At 39.2% G+C, this 23,901-nt stretch overlaps 1 protein-coding gene across 6 annotated transcripts in view; it reads right to left on the reverse strand.

The window, feature by feature from the left end:
• Positions 1 to 10,507, reverse strand: part of LOC124058500 (dmX-like protein 1) — a 51,169-nt gene extending 40,662 nt beyond the window's left edge. For 4 of the 6 annotated variants that reach the window (XM_046387835.1, XM_046387836.1, XM_046387832.1 and 1 more), the window contains exons 1-9: positions 10,143 to 10,507; positions 7,918 to 8,152; positions 6,511 to 6,636; positions 3,043 to 3,120; positions 2,516 to 2,591; positions 2,258 to 2,402; positions 1,767 to 1,833; positions 1,387 to 1,571; positions 397 to 601 (exon numbers count right to left, since the gene is read on the reverse strand). In XM_046387835.1, coding sequence (XP_046243791.1) covers positions 397 to 601; positions 1,387 to 1,571; positions 1,767 to 1,833; positions 2,258 to 2,402; positions 2,516 to 2,591; positions 3,043 to 3,120; positions 6,511 to 6,636; positions 7,918 to 8,004 — 969 coding nt within the window. In that variant the 5' untranslated portion in view covers positions 8,005 to 8,152; positions 10,143 to 10,507. The other 2 variants (XM_046387833.1, XM_046387834.1) reach the window with 2 other exon arrangements.
• Between the last annotated feature and the right edge of the window lie 13,394 nt (positions 10,508 to 23,901).

The raw sequence follows: 23,901 nt of genomic DNA on the forward strand, positions 1-23,901 counted from the left end.
GGTCCCACATTAGCAGTCGTTAAAATTCAGTGGCCTGGCTTCTACATCAGGGCTAAATGAGGAAAAAAGCCAAAGATCACAGCTTTTGTGTTATTTATCTTACCACCATTAATAAAATTATGGTGATTCTTTTGGCATTTTGTAACTGAAATAGATGCAGTGAGAACAGTTTGATTAAGCTTTAAAATTTAAATTCTGGGCAAAACAAACTGTGGTTAGCAAGCATTTGTTTGAGCTAAGTTTTTGACCTAAGTTCTTCTGGAATCTAAATCAGTGTGTTACACAGCATTCCAAAAATCGTAACTGAATGTTATTATTATTTAATTAATCACATAACTGAAGGATTAGCATTCAAAAAAAAAAAGAAAAAAAGAAACAAAAAAAACACTGGCATACTTCCTGTTCTGTTCTTCCTTGTGTCTTCCCATTGCAGGTGTTTGTCCTTGAAGGGCCACCACTTCGGAGTGTGTCACTGTGTTGGCCAGCAGTGTGGTCGTTGTGGTGACCAGACAGGAGGCTGTCAGCCGGCAGGAGCGTCTCTGCCCAGAGCCGACACACGCTGTCCTTACAGCAGGTGAGCAGGACGTTGCACACTGCACCTCTGCCAGGAGAAAGGGAGGAGAGGGAAAAGGGGAAAGGAAAAGGTTTAGGCTGAATACGTCAGCAATGTTTTCTATCATCTAACCTGACAGTACCATTCAACAGCCAATCAAAGGAGAAACACTTCGGAGACAAAGAAATGATTGAGTCTACTCTGTTCTTTAATGTAGAGTATGACTTGTACACACTATGTTGCTAAAACAAAAACAATTGGAATAGACAAACAGAGCAGCATGTCAAAGGTGGGATAATGCATTTGCCGGAGCCTAATTTACAGCAGCAAATAAGCTTAGAGAGAATTCTGTGTTAACATTAAACTGTCTTACTGTCTATGTTAATTCTCTGAGTTGAATAACAATAATCTCTCCCAAGTCATTTCCAATATTCCTGTATGCTAAACCTGCTGTGAACTGTGTCACATCACAATTTGAGTGAGAGAACAAGTACAGGTCACATAAGATTAGCAAAACACAGCAGGGTAGAACCAAGAGCTTTAATACAGTGTGGGACTGTAATACTGCATAGCATCTAACCTTTTTCTTTATACAAGCTCGTTCATTCTCATTCAACCCACAAATACTACATTTGTAGGTAAACACAAAATGAGACATTGGCTGTCTATCCAGTAAATCAGGCCTAAAAACCAGCTTAACCAGATACCAGAGTATTGTTTTGGCCAATATTGTGAAACTCTTCCCTTGTGTGTTTCTTGTTTTTGTGCTTAGTTGTGTCGGCTTCAATCAAAATTGAAAAACAAATGAATTGCAGAAAGGAGGTTGTCCATACCGCGGCATGTACTTGCTGGTCTTTCTCCATGAGAAGCCGGTAACAGAGCGAGGATGAGCCAGGTAGACAAAAGAAAAGGCCAGCTCTCCCTGATCAGCGACACTATGCTCTGGAGGTGTGAAGAGACTGGAGACACCTGACTTCCACTTACTGGTGCTGTACCAGACCTTTACTAGGCAGTCATCCTTAGGAGGACAGACAAATAGGCAACTGAATAACTCATGTAATGCTTTTGAAAGTTGTAAGTTGTAAACTTAGGGCTCAGCGACACAGTAAAAAATAATTATATTTTTTTGATTTGAATAAACATGCAAACATGATTTGCATAGTTTGCTTCAAAATTACTACAGGTTTAACAGTTTCTGGTTAGAACTACTTACCTGTCCAGCAGTGGCAAAGAATTCCCCATCAGGAGAGAACTTCATTAAACTGATTGGAGAGGCCGTCCTACACACACACACACACACACACACACACACACACACACACACACACACACACACACACACAAACTTAGTGTTTTTAACATCATTTTAACAATACTACATATGTCTATTTTTTTCAGATATGATATAACATATAGTAAATAATTACAGCTGTTAAAGACAAAATTAAATAAGCTAAAATGATTACTAGTATTGGATTATAGACAAATATTACAACAAAATCTATATTAGCTGGTTTTACTGTTTAGTATATAACCTTATAAAACAATGTTGATAAAGCTATAAGATATAAAACTTGAGAAAATTTTGAAATAACAACATCCTCCAGTAAAAAAAAAAAAAAAAAAAATTAAATAAATAAATAATTAATAAAAAATTAAGTTACAGAGGCAGGGATCATCACATGAAGATTATTTGGTTCTTACTTGCTCTGCCAGATGCACCTCCAGGAAGAATGACAGTCTCTTATGGTCATTTCTGTCTGCTTCCCCTCATCTTCACCTTCATCTTTCACTCCATCAGCGTTAGACCACAGCTGGAGGCTACTCGAGCCAGTTAAGAGAGTGCTGCCTGGATACACATAAACACATGTATTCTTTCAGGGTAAATACTACCCCTGTTTTGTATCATAAAATTTGTATTTGGTATTTACATGTTACATTAAGCACTATGTATCAAAGTACCTGTGGGATGCCAGGCCAGGTTCCGTACCATAGACTTTAATACAAACTGACCAGTCTTCTGCCATTGGCAGTTCACCTTGTGTACAAAAAATAAAACACAATAAAGACAACATTTGAAAGAGACACAGATGATAAAAATAGGACAGGTTCTGAAACAAACTGATTTTGTCCAGTGTAGGTCGTAAAAAATGCAAAATGAAAAAAGAAATGTCAAGCTGCTCTCATGTGAGCCACATGTGATCAGGCTACGCAGACAGCAGCTGTGTTATCAGGGACTTTCTGCAATGAAAGAGCTACTAGTTTGTGTTTAAGATGAGTGAAGTCTTTCCATTCCTTATGACTAGTCTTCAATGTTTAGAACAACAAAAGACTGTTAACAAAGACACACTAAGCCTACGACTTCTGCACTAACTAAACCGTACACATGACAATGCCTTTATTTCAACTTTCAAATGGCATGAAAATGTTTTTCAGTTTCAGAATCATCTGAAGACATGCATGACTGGAAGATTATGTAGTCAACTCACAGTGAGTGATGTGTCTTTTTGATCTGGGAGCTGAACTGGCTCAAAGACACAAACGATGCTTCCATAGGAAGCTGCAATCTGTCAGCAGAAAAAAAGAAAAGACAACATGTAGGAAATTAACATATCATTTCTGTTATAGAATGAGAAGGTATCACCGAAAACAGAACCATACAGTATATTATTCCACATATTGTATGTCAGTGCCATTTCTTAAATATGCAAAAAACTAAAAATATTAAAATGCATTGTAGATTAGAGTGTTTTAACATTTGTGAGATAGAACATTTCATTGCAAAATTATCATTATAGTCAAGTTATAGTTAAGTGTAGATCCCTTTTCAAGCTCCTAATTGGAAGTAAACAAAAAAAATCTATAGTTTACTTAAAATGATATGCCTCAGCACTAAATGAGAAAAGGTCTTTATTTATTATAAAATAAATGTTATAAAAGCCCACTGCTGAGTAAGCACTGTCTTGTCTACTCCCATTCATGCACTGGTTAGCGCTACATGCTCAAGTGCTTTTCCACCAGTCAGTCACAAAGTTAGACACACTAAATGGGTGAAATTTCTGTAGCAGCAACTACAAATACCAAGTTTATTAAGGTCCAAGTCTTGAATAATGCAAGCTATGTCTCTGTTGGGGTAAACAATATGCTGACTGCCAGAGAATGAACAGTTGACTGAGTCACACACTTACACATACAAGTGTTATTGTATTAATTATTAGTATTTTGCAGCACACCAGAGTTTTTATATCAGGAGTCTGAGGCACTTTCCCATGACTGCATCAAACAGCAGTGATTTGTTTGCCAGAACTTACGAAGGCAGCAACAATAGCTACAGAGCAAGCTACAGCAACTAACTCTATGGCAGAGCCTATGGGGTCATGGGCACGTAGACAGCGTTTGTGTAATCAGAAGGGGGAGACCAAAGTTTAATTTACTTCCAATGTTGTCTGTTGTTAGTTTTGCCCCCTGATCAGATATACAGTACGCCAAGATGTAAGTCACTGATGACAAAAGACAAAGTGTGAGGTTGTCTAACAAAGTTCAGAGACTGCAATTATTTTGCTTGTTTTGTACTTCAGGGTATATTCACCCCTGTCTTGTCTTGAACAGTTGTTTCAAAACCAGGAGTGCATCCCATCTTTCAAGCATAAAATCATCTTAAGGGGAAAATTTAGCCAGAGTGTTACAGCACAAGCCAACAGGCAGGTGTGAGAGAATGCAGCACAGCAGATACACCCAATGCCCTCTGGCTGCATCAGTGGGCAGGGGGAGAAGTGGTGGCATGTGTTGCAGTGTAAAGCCAGAGGCTGTGAAAGAGTTGTACTTGTTTGTGTGATCACTCTGTTGATGGAAGGTCGTGACAGACCCAAGTCATCAGTGCTGTACATCAGTTGCATTTTTCCAGTCGCCAAATACATCAGGGTTGCGGTCACTTTTATTTCTGGATTTATATCATTACTGCACGGTGGGAGATGAGAGCACCTCTCAGATGAGACTGAACACAAACATCGACCCTGCATGATTTACAGTGTGTTTTTTCATTAACTCTGTATTTGGTAGAATAGTACTCAAACTGCTCTGCCTTTGTACAACTTTCTCATCTCTTGAAGACATCCTTAAGTCTCTTAAAAATACTCCTTTCTTCTCCTAACAATTTTCTAACTCAGAAGCTCTCTTGAGGGCAAAGATGCTTTGTGAAAAATTATCTTTACCAGGATCTAGTGTGTAAGGGCAGGTCAAAGGTCCCAAGGGTTATTGGTCAGGCAAGGAAAATGGTCACATTCCCTTACATACACATGACCTGATGAATCGATTGTGTGGCAGTTCCTAAACACTCATCTTCTTCAACTGAGATGTCTTGAGGCTGGTGAGTGCCTTCATGGCAGCTGTATCAGACTAGATAATCATCGTCTACATTATGAGTGCCTATGAGGAGTGTCATCATGGCCACGGCCTATAATATTTTACTGACTTGTCCCCACAGAGGTTTCTGCTGGATAACCCAGTGAAGGCGTGTCTCCACATACAATGCGGTTATCTTTTCCATGCTGCAGAGATACACCATTTCCTGAGGGCTTTTATCCATCATAATAAACAGTTGTATTTCAGTCTCACTCATGCCAGGCACAAAGTCACGGAACACAGGCCTGGCTGGTAAGCAAACAGGACACGGACGGACAGACTAACCAACTGGCCAGCTTGGAGAGATCGACAAACTGTAGAGCAATGCACTGTAAGCTAGTACATGAACTTATCTTTACTGTTTACCTCACTGCTGTCCCTAAATTCACCCACCTTTTTTTTAAATTTTAGGATAGTTACACTTCATCCTCTAAAAGAAGTTGTAAACACCAATACCCGTTTGGACAAAGGGAGGAGGCTGTGAGCTTTCATTAACAAGCATATGGAGCTGCTCGGTTCCCCGTTAAAGTGTCCAAGTGCAACAAGCAGACTTTCAATCTGCGCTGTGGTCTTTAATACTACCTATATTCACCAGCTACCGTGGTTGGTAGGTTGAGCAAATTCACCTGCCACTATACAAAATCATTTGACTGGTGGATGTTAATTCCTAACCCCAATTAGCACATGAATTCTTCGATTATGGCCAAAAACCATGTTCCCTGTTGGTATTGTTCTGTAGTTTTTTTTTTTTGGTTTTTTTTTACAGTTTGACCAATACAGATTTTTCCCTGAAATGCATTTAAAAGCAACACAGAAGTTAATGGAACTTATTAAAAAGTAATCCTAACATTATAAACCAATCAATGTTTAAGACCTGTCGAAATCGTATGTGTCGAAGCATCCCGCTAACCTCATAACATGAACACATTTTTACAGATCTGTTCCCTGATACAAATGAATAACACTTCACAATAGATCCATTGTTTGGATCAATTGGGTCATTACAGGGATTATCAGTGGCATTAGATCAGTGCCTGCTGTATCACTTTTTGCTTTTCTACGTGATTTTTCCCTCACTTGGAGTCGATAGCAAGAAGTTCAAGTTCATTACAACAGCAACTAATGTTGCTGACAAACGTCTTTCCTGAAAACGTAAGGTACCAAAGTTACGAGAGCAACAGAACTTACTAATCAAGTGCTTTGCGAAACAGTTACAGTCCAGGGCAATTCAGCAAAATTGATCATTTGTTTATTAGGTAAGTATGACTTCCAGGTAACACTGAACCGAACTTAAACAATTGTGTTGTCATTAAAATACTATAAAGTGAAGTAAATGGAAAGAGAAATGTAAGTTATGGCCCTCTGCAAAAACTGCAAAAATATTTTTGTGAAGGTTTTATTCAAACCACAGGATGGGATTAAAGATAGGGTATGGGTATTGTGCATTATTCTTCCAAACTGCAGTGTTTGTACTCAACATATTTCAGTAACATCCTGTTTTGCAATTAAGGCTGAGAAACACATGACAGAGAACTAGTCATTAGCATTAGTCTTACCTGTCCACCCTGCAGTGAGCAGTCAACACAGCCAACTTGGATGTTGCCATGTTTGGCCCCTGGGATGATCTGCAGACGCTCAAAGTCGCTGCCCAAAATCACCACGTCACAACCTGATGCATAGGCCTATCAAGAGACGAGGAGACAGAAAGAGAATAGCATGGGCATTTGCTTGAACTGCACTTGTCCTGGAGCCAGTGTCACTGCCTCAAACATGCCACCACATGACAACCCCTGAGTAGAAGTAGATAAGATTAGAATTCTATGCTCCATTTCTGTGACTCACAAAAGGAGATTTTCACATGAGCAGTGATTCACTGTGACTGTGTCTCCTTCACAAGAGGACAGAGGGACAGAAATAGTTCTCCTATTGATCCGTGCTCCGAGTGGTATCTTACAGAGATCATACTGTGCAAAAGCAGTCAGTGGTACTGCCTTCGTATTTCAGACATGCAACACAATCCTATAACGTAAATGAGGCCTTTCTGCAGTAAAGGGAAGTGCTTTTGCACTATTGCGTATGGCTTAACTCACAAAGCACTGAACATAACACAATGACATAGGTTATATTCAAATGCAAATTTAAACATGCATTGACATGATCAGGCATCAAGCTAACAGACCCCAATCTATTAGAGCTGAGTGTGGCCTTTTATACCATAGGGGGACAAAGAGCATTAAGCAAACACCTGACATTAATTGCAATTAGGTAAATTGGTCTAACATTTACCTTTTTTTATTACCTATATTAGTTATTATATATATTACCTATAACAATTTAAACTTCGAAGAAACAAAATATGGTGTGTATGATGACCTATTTTTTTTTCCCATTCAGCAAAAACAGTTAAATGAGCTCCATGTACATTTCATCACTCTATATGAATCACATCACAAATGTTATTTGTCATGCTGATACATACAGGGCCACATACTGTACAGTACTTGTGAAGTATGTGATCCTCAACAACAAAATATTGAGAAATGTATCTGCCATCTGCATTAGGAATATAAGTAAAGCTTAATGAGAACTAACTAACTTTGCAATTTTAATCCCTTTGTTGAATCTAAACAGTTTCAAAGTGTAAAATGTTTAAGGCGTAAAGCATACTGGCTGTGGAAAATGTATCATACACACATCCTTAATCGCACCTATGCTTAACTCAATTTGTTCCTTGGAAGATAAGAAGACCAATACTTATTCTACTTATTGTAGAATTAGTTTTAAGTAACACCTCCCTAGCTCAGACTTCTTGGTACCCGTGCTTTTTCCATGCTGTAAATTTATTCTGCCTTCCACAATTACATTCAAAAGCATCTCAGTGAACAGAAATCTGTTCTGACAGATCAGTTTGGCCACCCCCTAAGAATCAGAGGGAAATATTTCCAGAGTTTGAAATGTCTTACTGTGAATGGCACATTGTTGACACTGCCTACAGAGAAACAATTGTCTCCAGGGTTGACAGCCCCTGTGAGGACCTGATGGAGATTCATGACTCTAGTTTACAGTCGCCTGGTGCTCCTTCCTTCTCTCTCCTTTCTCACAGCAATGTCACCCTGCAGGTGAGACTCATGGGAAACTGTGGGAAGGATGTATTCATCTTCATCTGTAGTCTATCATTTTCACTTCAGTCGCTCTTTGCTGTTAGAAAGAAAGAGATAAAAACAGAGAGATGTAAACAGAGAATGTTTTGGTTCAGTAAGCGTCTAGAGCACATCATTATTGACTCAGAGATATTGACTGCAAATAGAGTTAAACTCAACACTTGTAATTTTATCAGGGAGGAAACCAAGTATTAAAACCTTTCTGCAACAAGACTACAGAATGTTAGTCTCACATACTCTCACAATGAGACCCTAAACCACAAAAACAAACTGTCTATTTGGCAAACAGACAGTTGAAAGAGTCATATTGGCATCAAAGTTCATTAGAAACAATACAACCATTTAGTGACTCAGCCATTTTAGAGATCTTTATCATTAATAGTTCTTTCACTGCAAAATAACACAGCTAGCTTGGTTACTGACAAACAAATTAACATATGCAGGAACTAGAATGACTTCCGAGGTGGGTAGAAACCAGAGGGGTAAATATAGGATTGAGCTTTCAGGCAGATTAAAAAAATGGGACCTTACAAAAGCAAGTTGATGGTGTAGTAGCTAAAGCCATATAAGTCCAATGTCATGTTATCTCTGAGAGCCAAGAATATCTGGAAGTGTGGCAGCAGCTTCTGTGCATTGGGAATGTGAAAATGGGAAACTACTGTTATGAATGCATTATTGAAGCAACATATTCACATAGAGACAACTGTCTAATAGTCATAAGAGAAACCTAGCACTGAGCATTTATTCTCTGCAGCTCATCTTTTGAAAACAAAAGACTTAAGCAGCATTGGATTGTGGGAATTGTTGTCCTCATTCTTAAACCAACACTACAGATGAAAAGCTATCTGACAGAACTCAGGCATGAACAATGTAATGTTATTTTTATGTTACTTTTAGTCACATACACTTCTTTCCTCTCACTCTGACTCTCTTCAAGAAGTTATAGCGACAGGTTACATAAAGTTATAATGAAACACACCTTTACCCTGACAGTTTCCTCTGGGTTTGAACATTGTTAGAAGCATTTAGGATTTGTAAGTGCACAACACAAAACATAGACATTTTAATGCAGAAACTCAGCATATTATACTTTAAGTCATTAGATAATTAGTCAGTTTTAGGCCGATTGTGGCAGCGTTTCAAACTATAAAATATTCAAAATAGGTTACAACTTCTACATGAGGAGCTGGAGTAATTAAGATAGGTCGGTCAAGAAGTTATTTAATGGGTAACAGATGATACCAGCACTGACTTTTAAGAAATGTCTGTTTATGTGCAGTGTTTCACTACCGTGTGAAACACATCAAAAAAAGGTCATTATTAAAAGGGTGCAGAGCAGGTGTCACCGAGCCGAGTGAGTTACCAGAGTGCTGGCTTATACCTTACAAGAACAACAATGCAAGCCCGGTTAATCCACTTTGTGTGTCAACTTGTCTTACTCGCCTTCGTCCACTAAATTTTACTGCAGGCAACAGTAGAGACGATTGATGAAACGAACAGTCACAGAACAAATAAATCGATACCATGTGTTTAAAACGGTTACTGATACAGCTGTACCTTACTTTTTAGGCGCTTACAGTTTTAACGTTACAACACAACATAACATAACATCTTTTCACTTACTGGAAAACAAGTTCTTGAATGTCAACACTTGCCAAACAACGTAAATGGAACACGCAGCAGTAACAGTGAACTATTTTACTTAATAACTGGGGAAAATGTGGGTTAACGTTATGTTTCCTGTTCTGTGGCAACTCACGTGATAAGATGTTACACGCCAGCACAGCAAACAGCAAATGACACCACATATGACTAACGCTGTGACACCTGTTTATGAAACATACAACTGGTTAAACGTTTCAATCATTTCAAGCAGACGCCTCACGCATTAACTTGGCCAGGTTACCTGTTACAAAGTCCTCGAATCATATACGCTAACTGAACTTAGCTGTCAAGTTTAGCTAGCCATCTGCACTTTACACAACACCGTAACGGACTAGTCTTCCAGAAAGTAACTGGGTACTTACTTTGCAGCGTGTCCTGTAGATACAATGATAACAGTTATCCCTTCCACTTGCTTTCTTTGACAAATGTAGCTCTCCTATGTTTAATACTACGGTTTCGGTATCCACAGTTAGCGTTAGCGCGTACTAGCTTGTGAAGCTCTCGTGTTAGCGAGCTCCTGAGCTAGAAGTCTTGCTGTATATGAAACACAATTAGTGCCTGACAGTCTATGCGTGCCAACACGGGCAGCTATTTAATTACTCCTCAAAATGCTAACCATAGGAAGGAGCCAACCTCTTCCCAAGGTTATCAAATAAAACGCTTCCAAGGAGGAAGCTTTTCCTTATGCTGAAGATGTGTCATGATAGTGACTGTTTCGCTGCAAAGCATTGTGGTCCTTGTAGTTGCGCGTTGACAGCCAGCGGGCAGTTTTTTTTTAATTCAGCACTGCGCACACTACAGGTGCCTATAGGTGAAGTGAGACGTTATTATTTTCACCTTTAACAGTTCACTTTTAGAAGATTGTGGATGTAGGCCACAGCCTCCTTCCCAAGTGTGGCTGTGTTGAAATTTGATTACACAAATATGTTGCAAATGTAATAATGGTAAGAAATATAAATGAAGGTGTGCTGTAACTGTGTCCCTAAAGTACCTTTTACTTTAGTAACTGTAATAAAGGTTTTTCGGTGACATTTCAGCTGTTTACGGTAACAGTGAATAGTTAAAAGAGACAGCGTTTCTCCAAGAGCCAGGTGCTGCATTCAAATTTAAATACACCTATAATAACTGTACAAAGTGCAAACCAGCACAAGACTACACATAATGCGCAGGACTATACATAGTGAAAAAAAGAATGAATATGTGAGGTCAGGTACTAATGTTGGATGAAAAGGCCTGGCTCACAGCCTCTGTTTAAGTTCATCCCAAAGGTGGTTGATGGGGTTGAGGTCAGGGTTCTGTGTGGGCCAGTCAAGTTCTTCCACACCAAACTCATCCAACCATGTCTTTATGGACTTTCCTTTGTACATTGAGGTACAGTCATGATGGAATAGAAAAGAGTCTTCCCAAACTGTTGCGACAAAGTTGGAAGCACAGCATTGTCCAAGAGGTTTTGGTATGCTGAAGCATTAACATTTCCCTTCACCGGAAATAAGAGGCTGAACCCCACCCCTGAAAAATACCCCCATACCAATACCATTGACTACATAGTGTAAGTTTGGGAGGTTTTTCAAGTCTAACCTGAAATATCCACAAGGTGTCACTCTTGCTCAGTACACCAGATTCCAGTTTACTTTGAAGGATCCAAATGGTTCAACTGGACCAGCATCCCTGCACTTTAAGATCCAGTGTGTTTTCTTGTGGTATTCCTGAACACGTTCAACCTAGACATAAGCATATATGAATATTTAACATTATTACTGTTTTTTTAACACAGTGAATGGTTGAAATATGCATCTAAATCACAGTTGATAAGACTCTTTTATTTGAATATGACATTTAATAAACACAGAATAAGCACAGGATAATACATACACCTCATAATATTTAGCTGGAAGCTCACTTTTTAAATGTCTACTTGCGCTGTACTTCACACATTCTGATTGAGCTCCGCTGTAATATAAAAACACTGTTGAAAGAGCAAGTGAATGAGGATGGTGGGGTTGAAGGCTTCAAACTCAATTAAAGCATGAGGAGATAAATGGGACAGACACTCTCCATGAATAATTAAAATGGCTGACATGTCAGTAACATTAGGAAAGGTTGGCGACATTTATTGTCATGGCAGTTGGCTGATGGTGATGATGAAACTGTTGACTTCCCAGTCAGGAAGTAGGTCAGAACATTATTAAAGATGTAGTTTTTTAATGTAACTGTGCTGAATATTACATGACTGTTCTGATTTGACACACACATGTATGACCAATATATCACTAGTTGCAAAAATGGACATAATATTCTTGTCCACAGGCTTGTGCACACACCCCCACACACATATACACTTTCATTCTGATGTAATAATGTTACCTTATCTCATTTTATCATCTTACTTTTCTGCGGTGGATTTGACTTTGAGCAGCATTCACAGAGAAAAATCTTTCACTGACACACTCACAGTCCATGGTGTATGAAGGATGTTGCTTTTGAGTGTGATACTGAATTCTCTGAGTACGTCAAAGAATGGGTAGATCTTTGACGGGAAAGGTTTCTTTTTAGTGCAGACACCAAAAACGAACGAAAACACCCTCCGTTCTTCACTCTTGTCAGACACCGATGCTGAATTGCAAAGTTAAAAGTGCTATCTTGTACAAAAGTTTTCAAATATAGTGAGCATCATGTACTCACAGCCAAGCTGTTTCAGCTGTAGTTGCAGAGAACATAAATTTAAGAGGTCTAAGGAATATTTGATAATCTTTGTGCATAGTCCAAGGTGTATTTGGCAGCATCCCTCAAAACCTACAACACTGTTAATCTGGAGAAAATGGGGATGTTAGGTCAGTGCTGAAATAACAATAAAACAGTACAGAGTCCGTGTAATCACTGTTGTTGAGGTTTAGGTTCATGCACTTTATCTCAACCATACAGTCAAAGTCTCAGCCTTTATTTTCAATATATTTTTTACATTACATATTTATACATATCTATGATATCAGCTGTCCACCAACAGCAGTTACAAAGTACACATACTTTACATGTTTAAGTGCAATAACAGAATTTCATGCTGCTAGTACTGCTAATTGCAGATACAAGACAAAACACTCGACTCTCACTTTCATTTCCTCAAGAGCTTTTGGGAAACTCCAAATTTGTATATTTTTTTTGTTGCAGCCTCCTTGTCTGATAATTCATTTGTGATTTTTGCGGCATTTTTTTTTGTCTCATACATTTTGTGCTTTTATTTTGTTTTTCTTTTCATTCATAATTTTTGTGTATTGTAGATGCTCATAAACTGTCTAGTATTCTAGTTATTTTTTGTACTTTCTACTGCTGTGACACAACATCCCTGTGTCAAATGGCTAACGTTTATCTTCTTTTATCTCCTTAAAATAACAGCGAGCTCTTCATGCTCGCGAGCATCTTGATTTTAGGCGTGCAGATTGATTAGAGTTTGATCCAAAAGGTGTAGAAAATAATACGAAAGAGAAAATTTGAAATCCCCAAATTTTTACATAGTAAACATGAGACACAAGAGGGCAGTATTGAAACATATAAAAAATCAGAGGTGATGAGGCTTTCTTGTCTGTCAAAGAAGTTCTGTTTAACCTCGTGGCCACGCTCACACTTGGCTGCTGCATAATACTATTGTTGAAACAGGCACTGCATTGCAAATGCAAACCGCAGACTGGTTAAAAAAATAACTCAAACCACTGGCCTGCTTAGTTTTAACAAAATTTACTGTCAAATTACACCAGCATAGATCTTCATTATCAAGTTTGGGTTGTGCTCCAGATAACATGAACTCAGCCCCAGCTGCATTAGAAGGTTGAATCAGTCGTTCCTAATGCATAATCCATGAGTTTTTATTTTTCCCCTGAAATGAGAGTTGTCTCTTTGAAGTGTTTTGTGGTATTATTATACTGTGGTTTGACGAGTAATAATGTTGATGTCTTGTATGAGCTGCAATTACTGGATCTGGAGGTAGGAGGGCAATGGTAAAATAGGCTTGAAGTTTCAGTGTGGCCATGCTTTGATGTTTCACGGGCGGGTGGGGGTGAAGGGTGCGGTGAAGCAAGGCAGCTTTTCCACAGAAGAAAATACCCACAAGTTGCTGAACTTTTTCTCTTACAGACAGGGACATGAGTAGCTAACCATAATTAAGCATAATGGCAAATAAAACAACAGTTCTTTTGAAGAGACTAGTCATGTAGCATTTGGCTTCAGTAATCACAAAATGAAAAATACTCTCATCTCAGTGTAATTATGTGTATCCTTTAAACACTCATCAAATGATAAGCTTTCATTTTGATGTATGTGTTAAAGTGCACTGGGAGGGATAATGGGCTTTGTTGGCACTCAGTAAACCAAACCAGCTGCACTGCACTGCATGATAATACTGTTTTTGTTCATGCTGTCTCTGCCAGACTTTCTGTGTTTGTAATCCACCAGCTCTTCCTCCTCTGTACTATCATTTCAACACTGTCCTACATTTCTGCGTAATGCAGTGACCCGAGTCAAAGTGTCCTTGGCTGTGAATGTTGTTGAGTCAACTGGAGGTGTGTTTCTATGTGTATGTGTGTTTTTGGCTGTCAGCACGTGTGAAGGCCTGCGTACATCAGCGCACGTACCCATCTGTGCGTGAGTGCACGTGAATGTGCGTGCGTCATTGAATGAGGTGTCTGTGAGTGTACGTCCTGTGTGTTTCTGTGGTCTTGAGCACAGCCTCGTCCCGGAGAGGTGACTGTGAAAACGATCGGGACAGACATTAGTGCTGGAGGAAGAGGGGTTAGCAGGCAGGCGGCAGGATATCCCATCACTTTAGGACTGCTGCTGCGCCCACTTCCTTCAACTCTTCCCAGCAGCCGGATCCAGCAAGAGGTCTGCAGAGGTCAAGCAGACTCCTCCCTCTGTCATTATCCTTCCATCACCTGCTGCCTCTCTCTGCTGACAACAGGACTCTCTCTTTACCCTTCAGTCTCGTCAACAGCTTCAGTCTTTTATGGTCCCTCACCCCTCTTCTTTTTCTTCTTGTCTGACTCTGCCTTTATGATTTTCACATCTTTTTACTCTCCATCTGTTCCCCAGCTTTGGCTCCTTTCTCAGCCTTTTATTTACCTCTTTTTTTTCTTCTGATAGCCCTACATCGCATTTCCCTCTGTCATTTTATCTCACATATTCAGAGAACTCAGGGGTCCTTCTTTCTGAGACCTTTTGTTGAGTCTGCAGCTGATCTCTAGATTGCAACAGAGACACTATACACCCACTGCTGCCTTCACAGACAGACTGCAGATTGAACCAGCTTCTATCAGAGGGGGACCGCTGGTGAGTTTTTAGCAAGAGATGGGAAGACTGGCTGTGTATTGTGAGTATGAGAGTGAGTTTAGCAAATACAGCTAAAATCTGGGGCACATGGTAATGCAATATAGATGTTATGTCATCATGAATCTTTCATGATACACAACAGTGTAGTGTAATGGAATAATGTATAGGTATTGACTATACTGAGCAACAGAGGTGAAAATTTGGTGTCTTTATATACAAAACACAAACAATGCCTCAAAACAGAGTAAATTTCATTCACTTCATTTAATAGCACTTCAACATTCTAGCACGATGGTTTAACATTTTAGTAAAGATTGTAAGTATCCCACTTAAAAGTGAAAATGAAACTTACTTATCAGATCTGAAATTCACAAAGTTGTTATTTTTCTTTTGAGCAAACGTCCGCTCTGCGGGTCCCGCAAATTTGAGCTGGGTTTGCCGAGATGTGTTTCGACCTTGTTTGAGCTTTGGCATCATTCTTTGTCTGCTTGCCTCTTCCTGTCTGAGGAAATGTTGAGTGAACTTGCTTAATGAGGAGACAAGAATATTTTTACATGATTTGAACAGAGATCACAGAGCAGACGTCCAGAACACATTTCTCTCAAACAGCACACATCTGATCACAAATCAGATACAGTGTGGAGACACTGTGGATGAAAAACACCTACCACAGGAATCTTTTCTCCTGTCATAAGAAACAAGACTCACTCACACATAAAGTGGTGGCCAAACTCACTACATTTTAAAAAATTCAAAAATGCAGAGATGTTTCTGACACCGCCTTCTATTCACTGAGATGATCTGTACTATCATATTGCTAAACACAATTCACTCTTGTTGACTTCAAATCAAAAATCAGGTCATTTTCAAAGGCTAAACTGCCCATATTTCCCACCACATCTAATTATCTATGTACAGCAAAATGTCCAATCCAGCGTTCGGTGATTCAGTGACAGATCGTTGAGCTACAGCTATTGAATATACCTGTGATGTCTCTGGTTTGGCCATTATCCTCCATGATATCTTGTTATTATCCCCTCTGATTTATACTGCCTCTGTCGACCCTCACCCACGGTGACCTACATTCACTTTCATCTCACCTATCAATCATTTAACAGTTCAAAGCTGAGGTCTGTCTGTGAGGAATGCAGACGGCTTGATCATAATGACATTAATTCTCCAGTGACACTGTAAAAAAGTACCTAATATAATGCTTCTAAACGTGCTGTCACTGCTCCGCTGCAGATAAAACGGAATACAAACTACAGTACATCAAGAGATGATAAACGGGAAGCAGATTGTTTTGCCAATCATCTTCAATGAGTGGAGTCATCCAGCTGTTCAAGCAGCAAATGCAGTGGTCTTTCGAGGTCAAACTTCCTACAAATTAGTCTCCCTCCTGTAAAACTACCGCCGTATAGCCTTAACTCAGTAGAAACAGATACAGGCGGATGGAAACAGAGCCTGTCAGACAAGCAGACAGAATGAGAAGGAGAAGTAAAGACATAGAAATGCCCTGGACTGAAAAATAGATGAGAACTATGGGTGTGTAAGAAGAGACTGGATGACTTATTCAGTAGGAACTGTGCGTATGTATCATTAAATCAGGTGCTTTGCCCACATTCAGCCACCCGGGAGAAGTTAAAGTTGGAGTTCACAAAAAGAGCTGAGACACCGGGGTCGAATCTGGATCTCGGTTTGGATCTGGATCAACGGGCTGAGATGAAGATGGGAACAGTAATTTGCAATGTCAGGGGAACATCTGCTACCAGTTTGAAAGCCATTGTAGTTCTTCCGAGCTATACTGTGCTCTGTAACATCATTTCCTCATAAAATCAATCCCACTGAAGACCCGATGTGCATTTGCAGATGCAAGGAGCAAGCAGAGGTTCAATCCCTTGGTGTGTGCACATATATCCTGCTTGTTCATGTAGACACTGTATTGATATGTATATGTATATGTATATGTATATATATATTTGAGACAACTAAACAAGAATATTTGACCATGGAGTTTCATATTTCATCTTGTGTACACATACCACTGATATAATATTCTAAATGTAAGGCTCAAGTAGGGATGATTTGCCTCTATATATGACCACTTGTTACATGTTTCCATCCTACTCAAAATGTCTAAAAAAAAACGAAAAACACAAAACAAAAGAGAAACAAACGAGTGAGTCCTGAGTTTAGGCTATTTTGTAACAGCTAAATTAAAATTGTACTTTGTTTACCTGAACCCTCAGTGCAATTCCCTCGTCACCTTACAGCTCCATTTGTGACTGACGTCAACAAACTCTTTCTCTCTCTTTCAGACCTCATCAGCAGCATGACGTCCATTTGTGAGGTGGAAGAGGGGAGGGAGAGGACATAGGCTCACATGCATACGCACTCAGCCCCCCCCAACCCCCACTCACACACACACAGAGTCCCATCTGAGATTCTAAAGAGTATGCTCTCTAACTGTCACTCCTAGTTACAGACCTATCATGCAGAAATGTTGACTTATTCATAGCTTTCATGCAAACTTGGATGCACAGTGGAAACTGAAGCTGGCTGCCACACAGTCTGGTGTGTGTGTGTATGTGTGCATGGTCTGTCTTATAGTTCTTTGCTTACTGTACCTTAGCTCAGCCGTGCTTTACAACATTTTGCCATTACAGGTCACACACATACATGCACGGATGCACGCACACACACACACATTCAGGATACATACGTATATGCTGACATAGATGCCTCTGGATTACACTGACAGCCAATTGTCAGTGAGGCCTATAATATTTTTGGTAACTGTTGACTGAATATTTATGACATGTTACAGCTTTTAAGGAAGAATACATTCTATTTCTGTATTATCTCATCATATTTTTATAATGCAGCATATTCAGTGAATGGCTTACAGATAATGACGTCTCTGTAGCTTCAGAAATGTCTGGATAGTCAAATAAACCAGGACAGTGTCAGCAGCCAGTGTACAACAATATAACAGCATCCGATTGATGGCAACAGGTATAGTGTATGATTGATAATGATAAAACATCATAAAACCTGCTAAATAAACATTCACATATACATACACACACTAAATGCTGCCTACTTGTTGCCTGTTCTTGGCAACGTTTCTGCAAAAATACTGATATGTTGGTGTTTATACTGCTGTATGATATAAAGATTCACTCAACTAACTAAATTAAAATAGTGCCAAAGTGTTTCTTGGGAGTTGGATGGCACTAAAAATGTGAAGGTGGAAAATGTGTGCTCTTCTGGTGAATCTGTGTGATTGCTATTTCCTCTATCTTGCTATTTTTTACTCATAATCATAATACATAACCACTGTGTGTGTGCAAATGTGTTCTCTGTATATATATATATATATATATATATATATATATATATATATATATATAAGCATATATATATATATATATATATATATATATATGTATAAGCATATATATATATATATATATATATATATATGCTTTCTGCAGAAACTGACACTCTATCATCCACGATCTGTTCAGTGTTGTTCTTCTTGATGTAAGGTATCTGACAGTAACCTCACTCAGAGGAAATTGACATATCAAATCTACAGGAAATATGAACACCCAGACAAACATGTAGGCAAAAATGAATCCAAGCACACTGAAATACATGGTATATCCAATAAATTCAAGTTTTGTGGAGTTTTTGCCATGCTGACATATATGTAAGGTGTCAGTAGGTTATTTTGTCCCAAAACATATATCCTGTTAAAACACATTTAATTACTTCAATTCTTGCTATTTGAGCACCTATGAATTATTATAGAATAATTTCTAGTTTATTAATTACTTCATTTTTAATATTGTTTGATGAACTTCCACTGAAAATGGACTCAAAGGGTTTTGTAGTGAAAAATGCACAGCGATAACAGCTAAGTAATTTCCCTCTCATAAGCCTAAGTGCCTAAAATACAGCTGGGACATCTGTGTAGACTGCTGGGCAAAATGTCTGACTGTGAAACACAGTGGTGTGTGATTCATTTTCCCATGCATTTTGAGATATTCATTTTAAATTTTCCGGGCTCCACATGTGCAAGCAAATGTTAAATTTGCTGAAAAACTGACTGTGAAACTTAAATGCTTATAAATTACAAGCTGTAATTTCATTCATTTTTCTTTCCTGTAGCACATCACGTTGAATCGGGGGAGCTTTGTTAATATATCAATAGCACATGTATGGCACATTATCTAGCAAATCAAAATATGGCACATTCTGACACTTTCAATCAAAAATAACACTCACGTCCTGAGAAGACTGTGTATTCATTTGCACTTCATTAATCCCCATGGGGTAAAAATGAGTTTTTATTTCACAATTAACTACTAAAACAGAAGTGATTTCATTCCCATTATTCTTGTTATTTTGTGATTGCAGTAGGTGAGAGAAAATATAGGGGTGTTGAATATTTGAAAAGCAACTGTTTTCTTCCTCATATTCCCTATGCACATATTAAATGTCAGCAAGGTGTGGCATGGTGGTGCAGTGATTAGTACTGTCACCTCACAACAAGAGGGTTCCAGGTTCAAATCCCAGTCTGGGTCCTTGTGTGTGGAGTTTGCATGTTCTCCCTGTGTGAGTTTTCTCCAGGTACTCCAGTTTCCTCCTACAGTCCCAAAAACATGCACATTAGATTACCTGGACCCCTAGGTGTGAGTGCATGAACACGTGTGACTGTCTATCTTTGCCCTCCGATTGCATGGCGATCAGTCCAGGGTGTAGTCCAGGCCCCCTGTACTGCAGTCATATCACAGTAACACTTTAGCTTAGCTGCTTTTTTACTTCTACTTATATTTTGGTCCTACTTATAGTTCTGCAAGTGCTGTGGACAAATGTTCCCAAAAACCCAGAGTATCACTTTCAAGCCTGTAGCTGTTCACCAGTATTACACTAGATCCTTATAATCCCCACTCTCCTGTCTGTTCAGCATGATCCATAAGTGAATATATCAATTTTGAGAGGACAAACAGTAGAATGCAATCCATGCAATGAATACAGCTGTCACACTCCCAGAAGTCCCATATGGAAAGGTTTAACAATCAGCATTATGTTAGCCACAAATTTTAGAGGTAACTATGTGTTTACTCTTTACCACTTTTACACCCAGTGGGGAAAATAAATAGGCTGCAGTGCCCATTAAAGTACAAAGAGGAGAGGTAGCAGACAGATTCAGTGATTGGCCCGTAGCAGTACAATGGCAGTTACCGCTGTAAATGGGCTCTGCTCCTTTCTCAGCTGCCTGTATAATCCACAGGTGAGCAACAGCCATTAGGCCTGTGGCAGCAGCAGCAGCAGCAGCGGCAGTGGCAGTTTTAACAAACGATACACCTCCAGTGGTCCAGCTGTAAAACACACAGCTCAGCAGGCTTCGAACAGACATCCTATCACCTACATCATGTTGAGACATGAGCACAACAATACTCGTGAGACTCTAGTAGGCTGAGTCCCACAGACGGTGGGTTTGTTATTTCTTTACATGCATTTTCTGAGTAACTTAATATTTTGATTTGTATGTGAAATGCAAAGATGTCTACTGCACTGGCAGAATGTGAACAATTTACAAGTACTGTACCTAAGCAGTGTTTCTTCTTTAAGTGCTACTACACTTTACTGCTCATCCACTGCATTCCAGATGGGAGTATTTTTTACCTCACTGCAATTGTTTCATAGCTTATATTTAGTAATTATTTTGGAGATACTGATTTTAAATTCAAAACATATGATAGTATTATAAAAAGAATAATGAACTCTGCATAAATATTATTCCATTCTTCTGACAATTGTCACTGGTTATATTGTTATTAAAATCTATATTTACGTGATTTTTTTTTATATTTTCTATTCTATTGTAAAAAAAAATGTATTTCTTTGGAAAAGTTATAAGAAACCTAAAACTTGGTACATTTTTTAGATTAAATTAATAATTTTAGATTAAAATCACCAAGTATTAGTAATTCTTTTACATCTGATGCACTGTACTGTTGTTGTCACACTGTACGTACTTACACTGTGGGTGTAAGTGTATGGGTGCTTAATACATAAATCAATACATTCATTTTAGCACGTTCATGTATGGTGCAGCATGATATACTGTGAATCTTTACATTTTCAAAGACGACTGATTGTGATGCAGTGGTGAAAACGTTTACTTAAGTGCTGTACATGAGTCTGTAGTATCTTCACCTGACTTGAGTATTTCCATTTCATCTATTTGGTAGCTGTAGTACCTCGAAACTTTCGTGTCTAGGTTGATTTCTTATATTTCTTCACCAAACTTATGTGTTTTCATATAATTTCCTTAATATTGGTTTGAGGCCCAAATAAATAACAGTGGTCACAAAAGAAAACTGGAATAAAGAAAAAACAGCCCTGACATTTATCTTGCGACCCTTTGGAGGGGGCTAGGCCACTTGGTTCAGGACTAAACTGTCTAACTGTACCTGAAACAGCAGTAATATGTGTCTTACACACTGAGCATCAGCATCAACAACATTGCACTATAATGTTGAGCACTACTGCTACGACTGGTACCACTACTACTATTCCTAATAACAATAACAATAACATTTAATCTAACATTTTGCTGACCGTTTGTATTTTTACTTAAGTTCAATTTTTGAATTCAGGACTTTTACTTCTAATACAATATTTTACATTAATGTATCTGTACCGTACTTTAACTTAAACAAAGGATTTGAGTCCTTCTCCCACCTTTGGTGTGGTGTGACAGCTTTTCATTGGCAAAAGCAGAAGGGAAGAGGAGAGGGGTGAAGTGTCAGAGGCACAGGAAATTGTGCATGTTGTTGCAAAGATTTTAATGGCACAAGCTGTCTCAAGGAAGGTGGGTGCAGAGCCTTTACTATCTTTTCAGGTCAGCACATGGGTGTGAATTAGCTACAAGCCATTACTGGAAGCCAGTAAAATGTCTGTGACATTGAGGATGTGATGTTTAAAACAAGTTCCATATGTTAGACACCGACGGGTTTTGACAAAGAAAAAAGAAATGGCTATGAAGCTGAGCTGAATCCCTGAAGAATAGCTGGTGTGAGCATCCTGTCTCTCCTAGTCGGCGATGTGACGGTTGCTCCATTTCAACTGCCTTTCCTCCACACACAGAGTCCTAATGTGCCTGGGACAACTTTAGCAAGATAAGCGAGATAAGCTCTGACACGAGCATATTTCCAGAGTTCAAACCAACTGGTGTGTATCTTGACATTATTGAGCTTGAATTATACCCTGCCCACCTCCCACACTTTGCAACACTTCTACTTCAAAGTGTGTTTGAGATAGAGAGGTGAGATTAAAGAACGTAAAGGCAGAGTGTGTGAAATTTTTTTTGCCTTTTTTTTGTGATCTGGTTTTGTGTATAGTATCCATAATGTTTCACCTGCATGTGACAACATCACACAGTGAACTCACACACAGCTCTCACCCAGAATTTTAATGAACTCAGAACAAGCCTGCAATGCATTATATTGTAAGATGAGATTAGATGACATATGAACACACTCCAGGTGTTTAATTGCCAGAGAAATGCTTGTATTTGCATACGCCTCAACCACATATTAAGTAAAAAAAAAAAAAAAGAAAAAAAAAGACATTTTTAAACATACTACAGAGTCCAATTTGGCGGACTGAAGGATAGAAAAACAGCTCAGTGGTTGTGTTTTTCTCCGGCGTGTACACATGCCCTGTACAGTGGTTCAGTTGCATGATGGTAAATGACTTGTTTTTAAAACAAATTAAATGATAACAGATGAGGAAAGAATTGGCAGGCATGAGCGAATTAGTTAACATTAACAACAGTACAGTGTTTGGCATTGGGCCTGAGGAGGCAGCACTGTGCTGAGAGTTGGTACAGTGACAAGACAGCTATAAGGGCCTGACAGGCAACTACTCAGGAAGACAATCACGTGATCAAACACACACACACACACACAGATGCACATGCACTACTGCTTTAAAAGGTGAGTGGTTAATGATAAGCCCGAAACCTCACACACATTAGCCCCGTCCCTCTGGTGCTCATACAGCTATATATGACATAGACGTCTGCCCAGGTGTGTGCGCTGTGACATAATGTGAGCTTGTGTATCTGGGAGCATGTGGGAGTAGTTATGCTTGTGTTTCGTGGCAGGCTGGCAGTTTTTAATCTGGCAAATTGATGTTGATTCTGGCTTGGTTTAAAGCTAGGAAGGTGTGTGTGTGTGCGCGTGTATGTGTGCACGAGTGAGGGGTTTGGGCATGTATCCCTGAAATCAGATTGTAGTCTAAATGTACCACAAATTTAAGGAGCAACTTCTTGAACTTTGCCGTTGTTTTCAGACTTTATTTGATGGTCCCTCTGATGAGATCAGAGCCTCTTTGTGAAAACGCAATGACTGCCAAGCATGTGTGTATGTGTGTGTGTGTGTGTGCACGCACACGCGCGTCAGCCTGGGATCAGGAAAGACCACCAGGGAAGGAAGGGCGGTCCAGAGACCAGAGACAACAGACAAGAGAGCCTTTGAACCTGATGACATACCGATCTGCATCGGCTGTGGACAAAAAACCGCACAAAGTGCAGAAATGCGGGCGGCATGAAGGAGGACCTGCATCTTTATTGTGTTTCCAAAATTACCAATGACAGCTTGCATGATAGAGCCAGCAGACCATCCTGCGTGTCTACAAAACGCCAGTTAATCTCATTTGAATTTGAAACTAACCTCTTAACATTTTTCCTTTTTCCTCCCTTCCGTGTCGAAACTCTTGCCCGAG

Source organism: Scatophagus argus, chromosome 4 (genome assembly GCF_020382885.2).
Source record: "Scatophagus argus isolate fScaArg1 chromosome 4, fScaArg1.pri, whole genome shotgun sequence".
Taxonomy (NCBI): domain Eukaryota; kingdom Metazoa; phylum Chordata; class Actinopteri; family Scatophagidae; genus Scatophagus; species Scatophagus argus.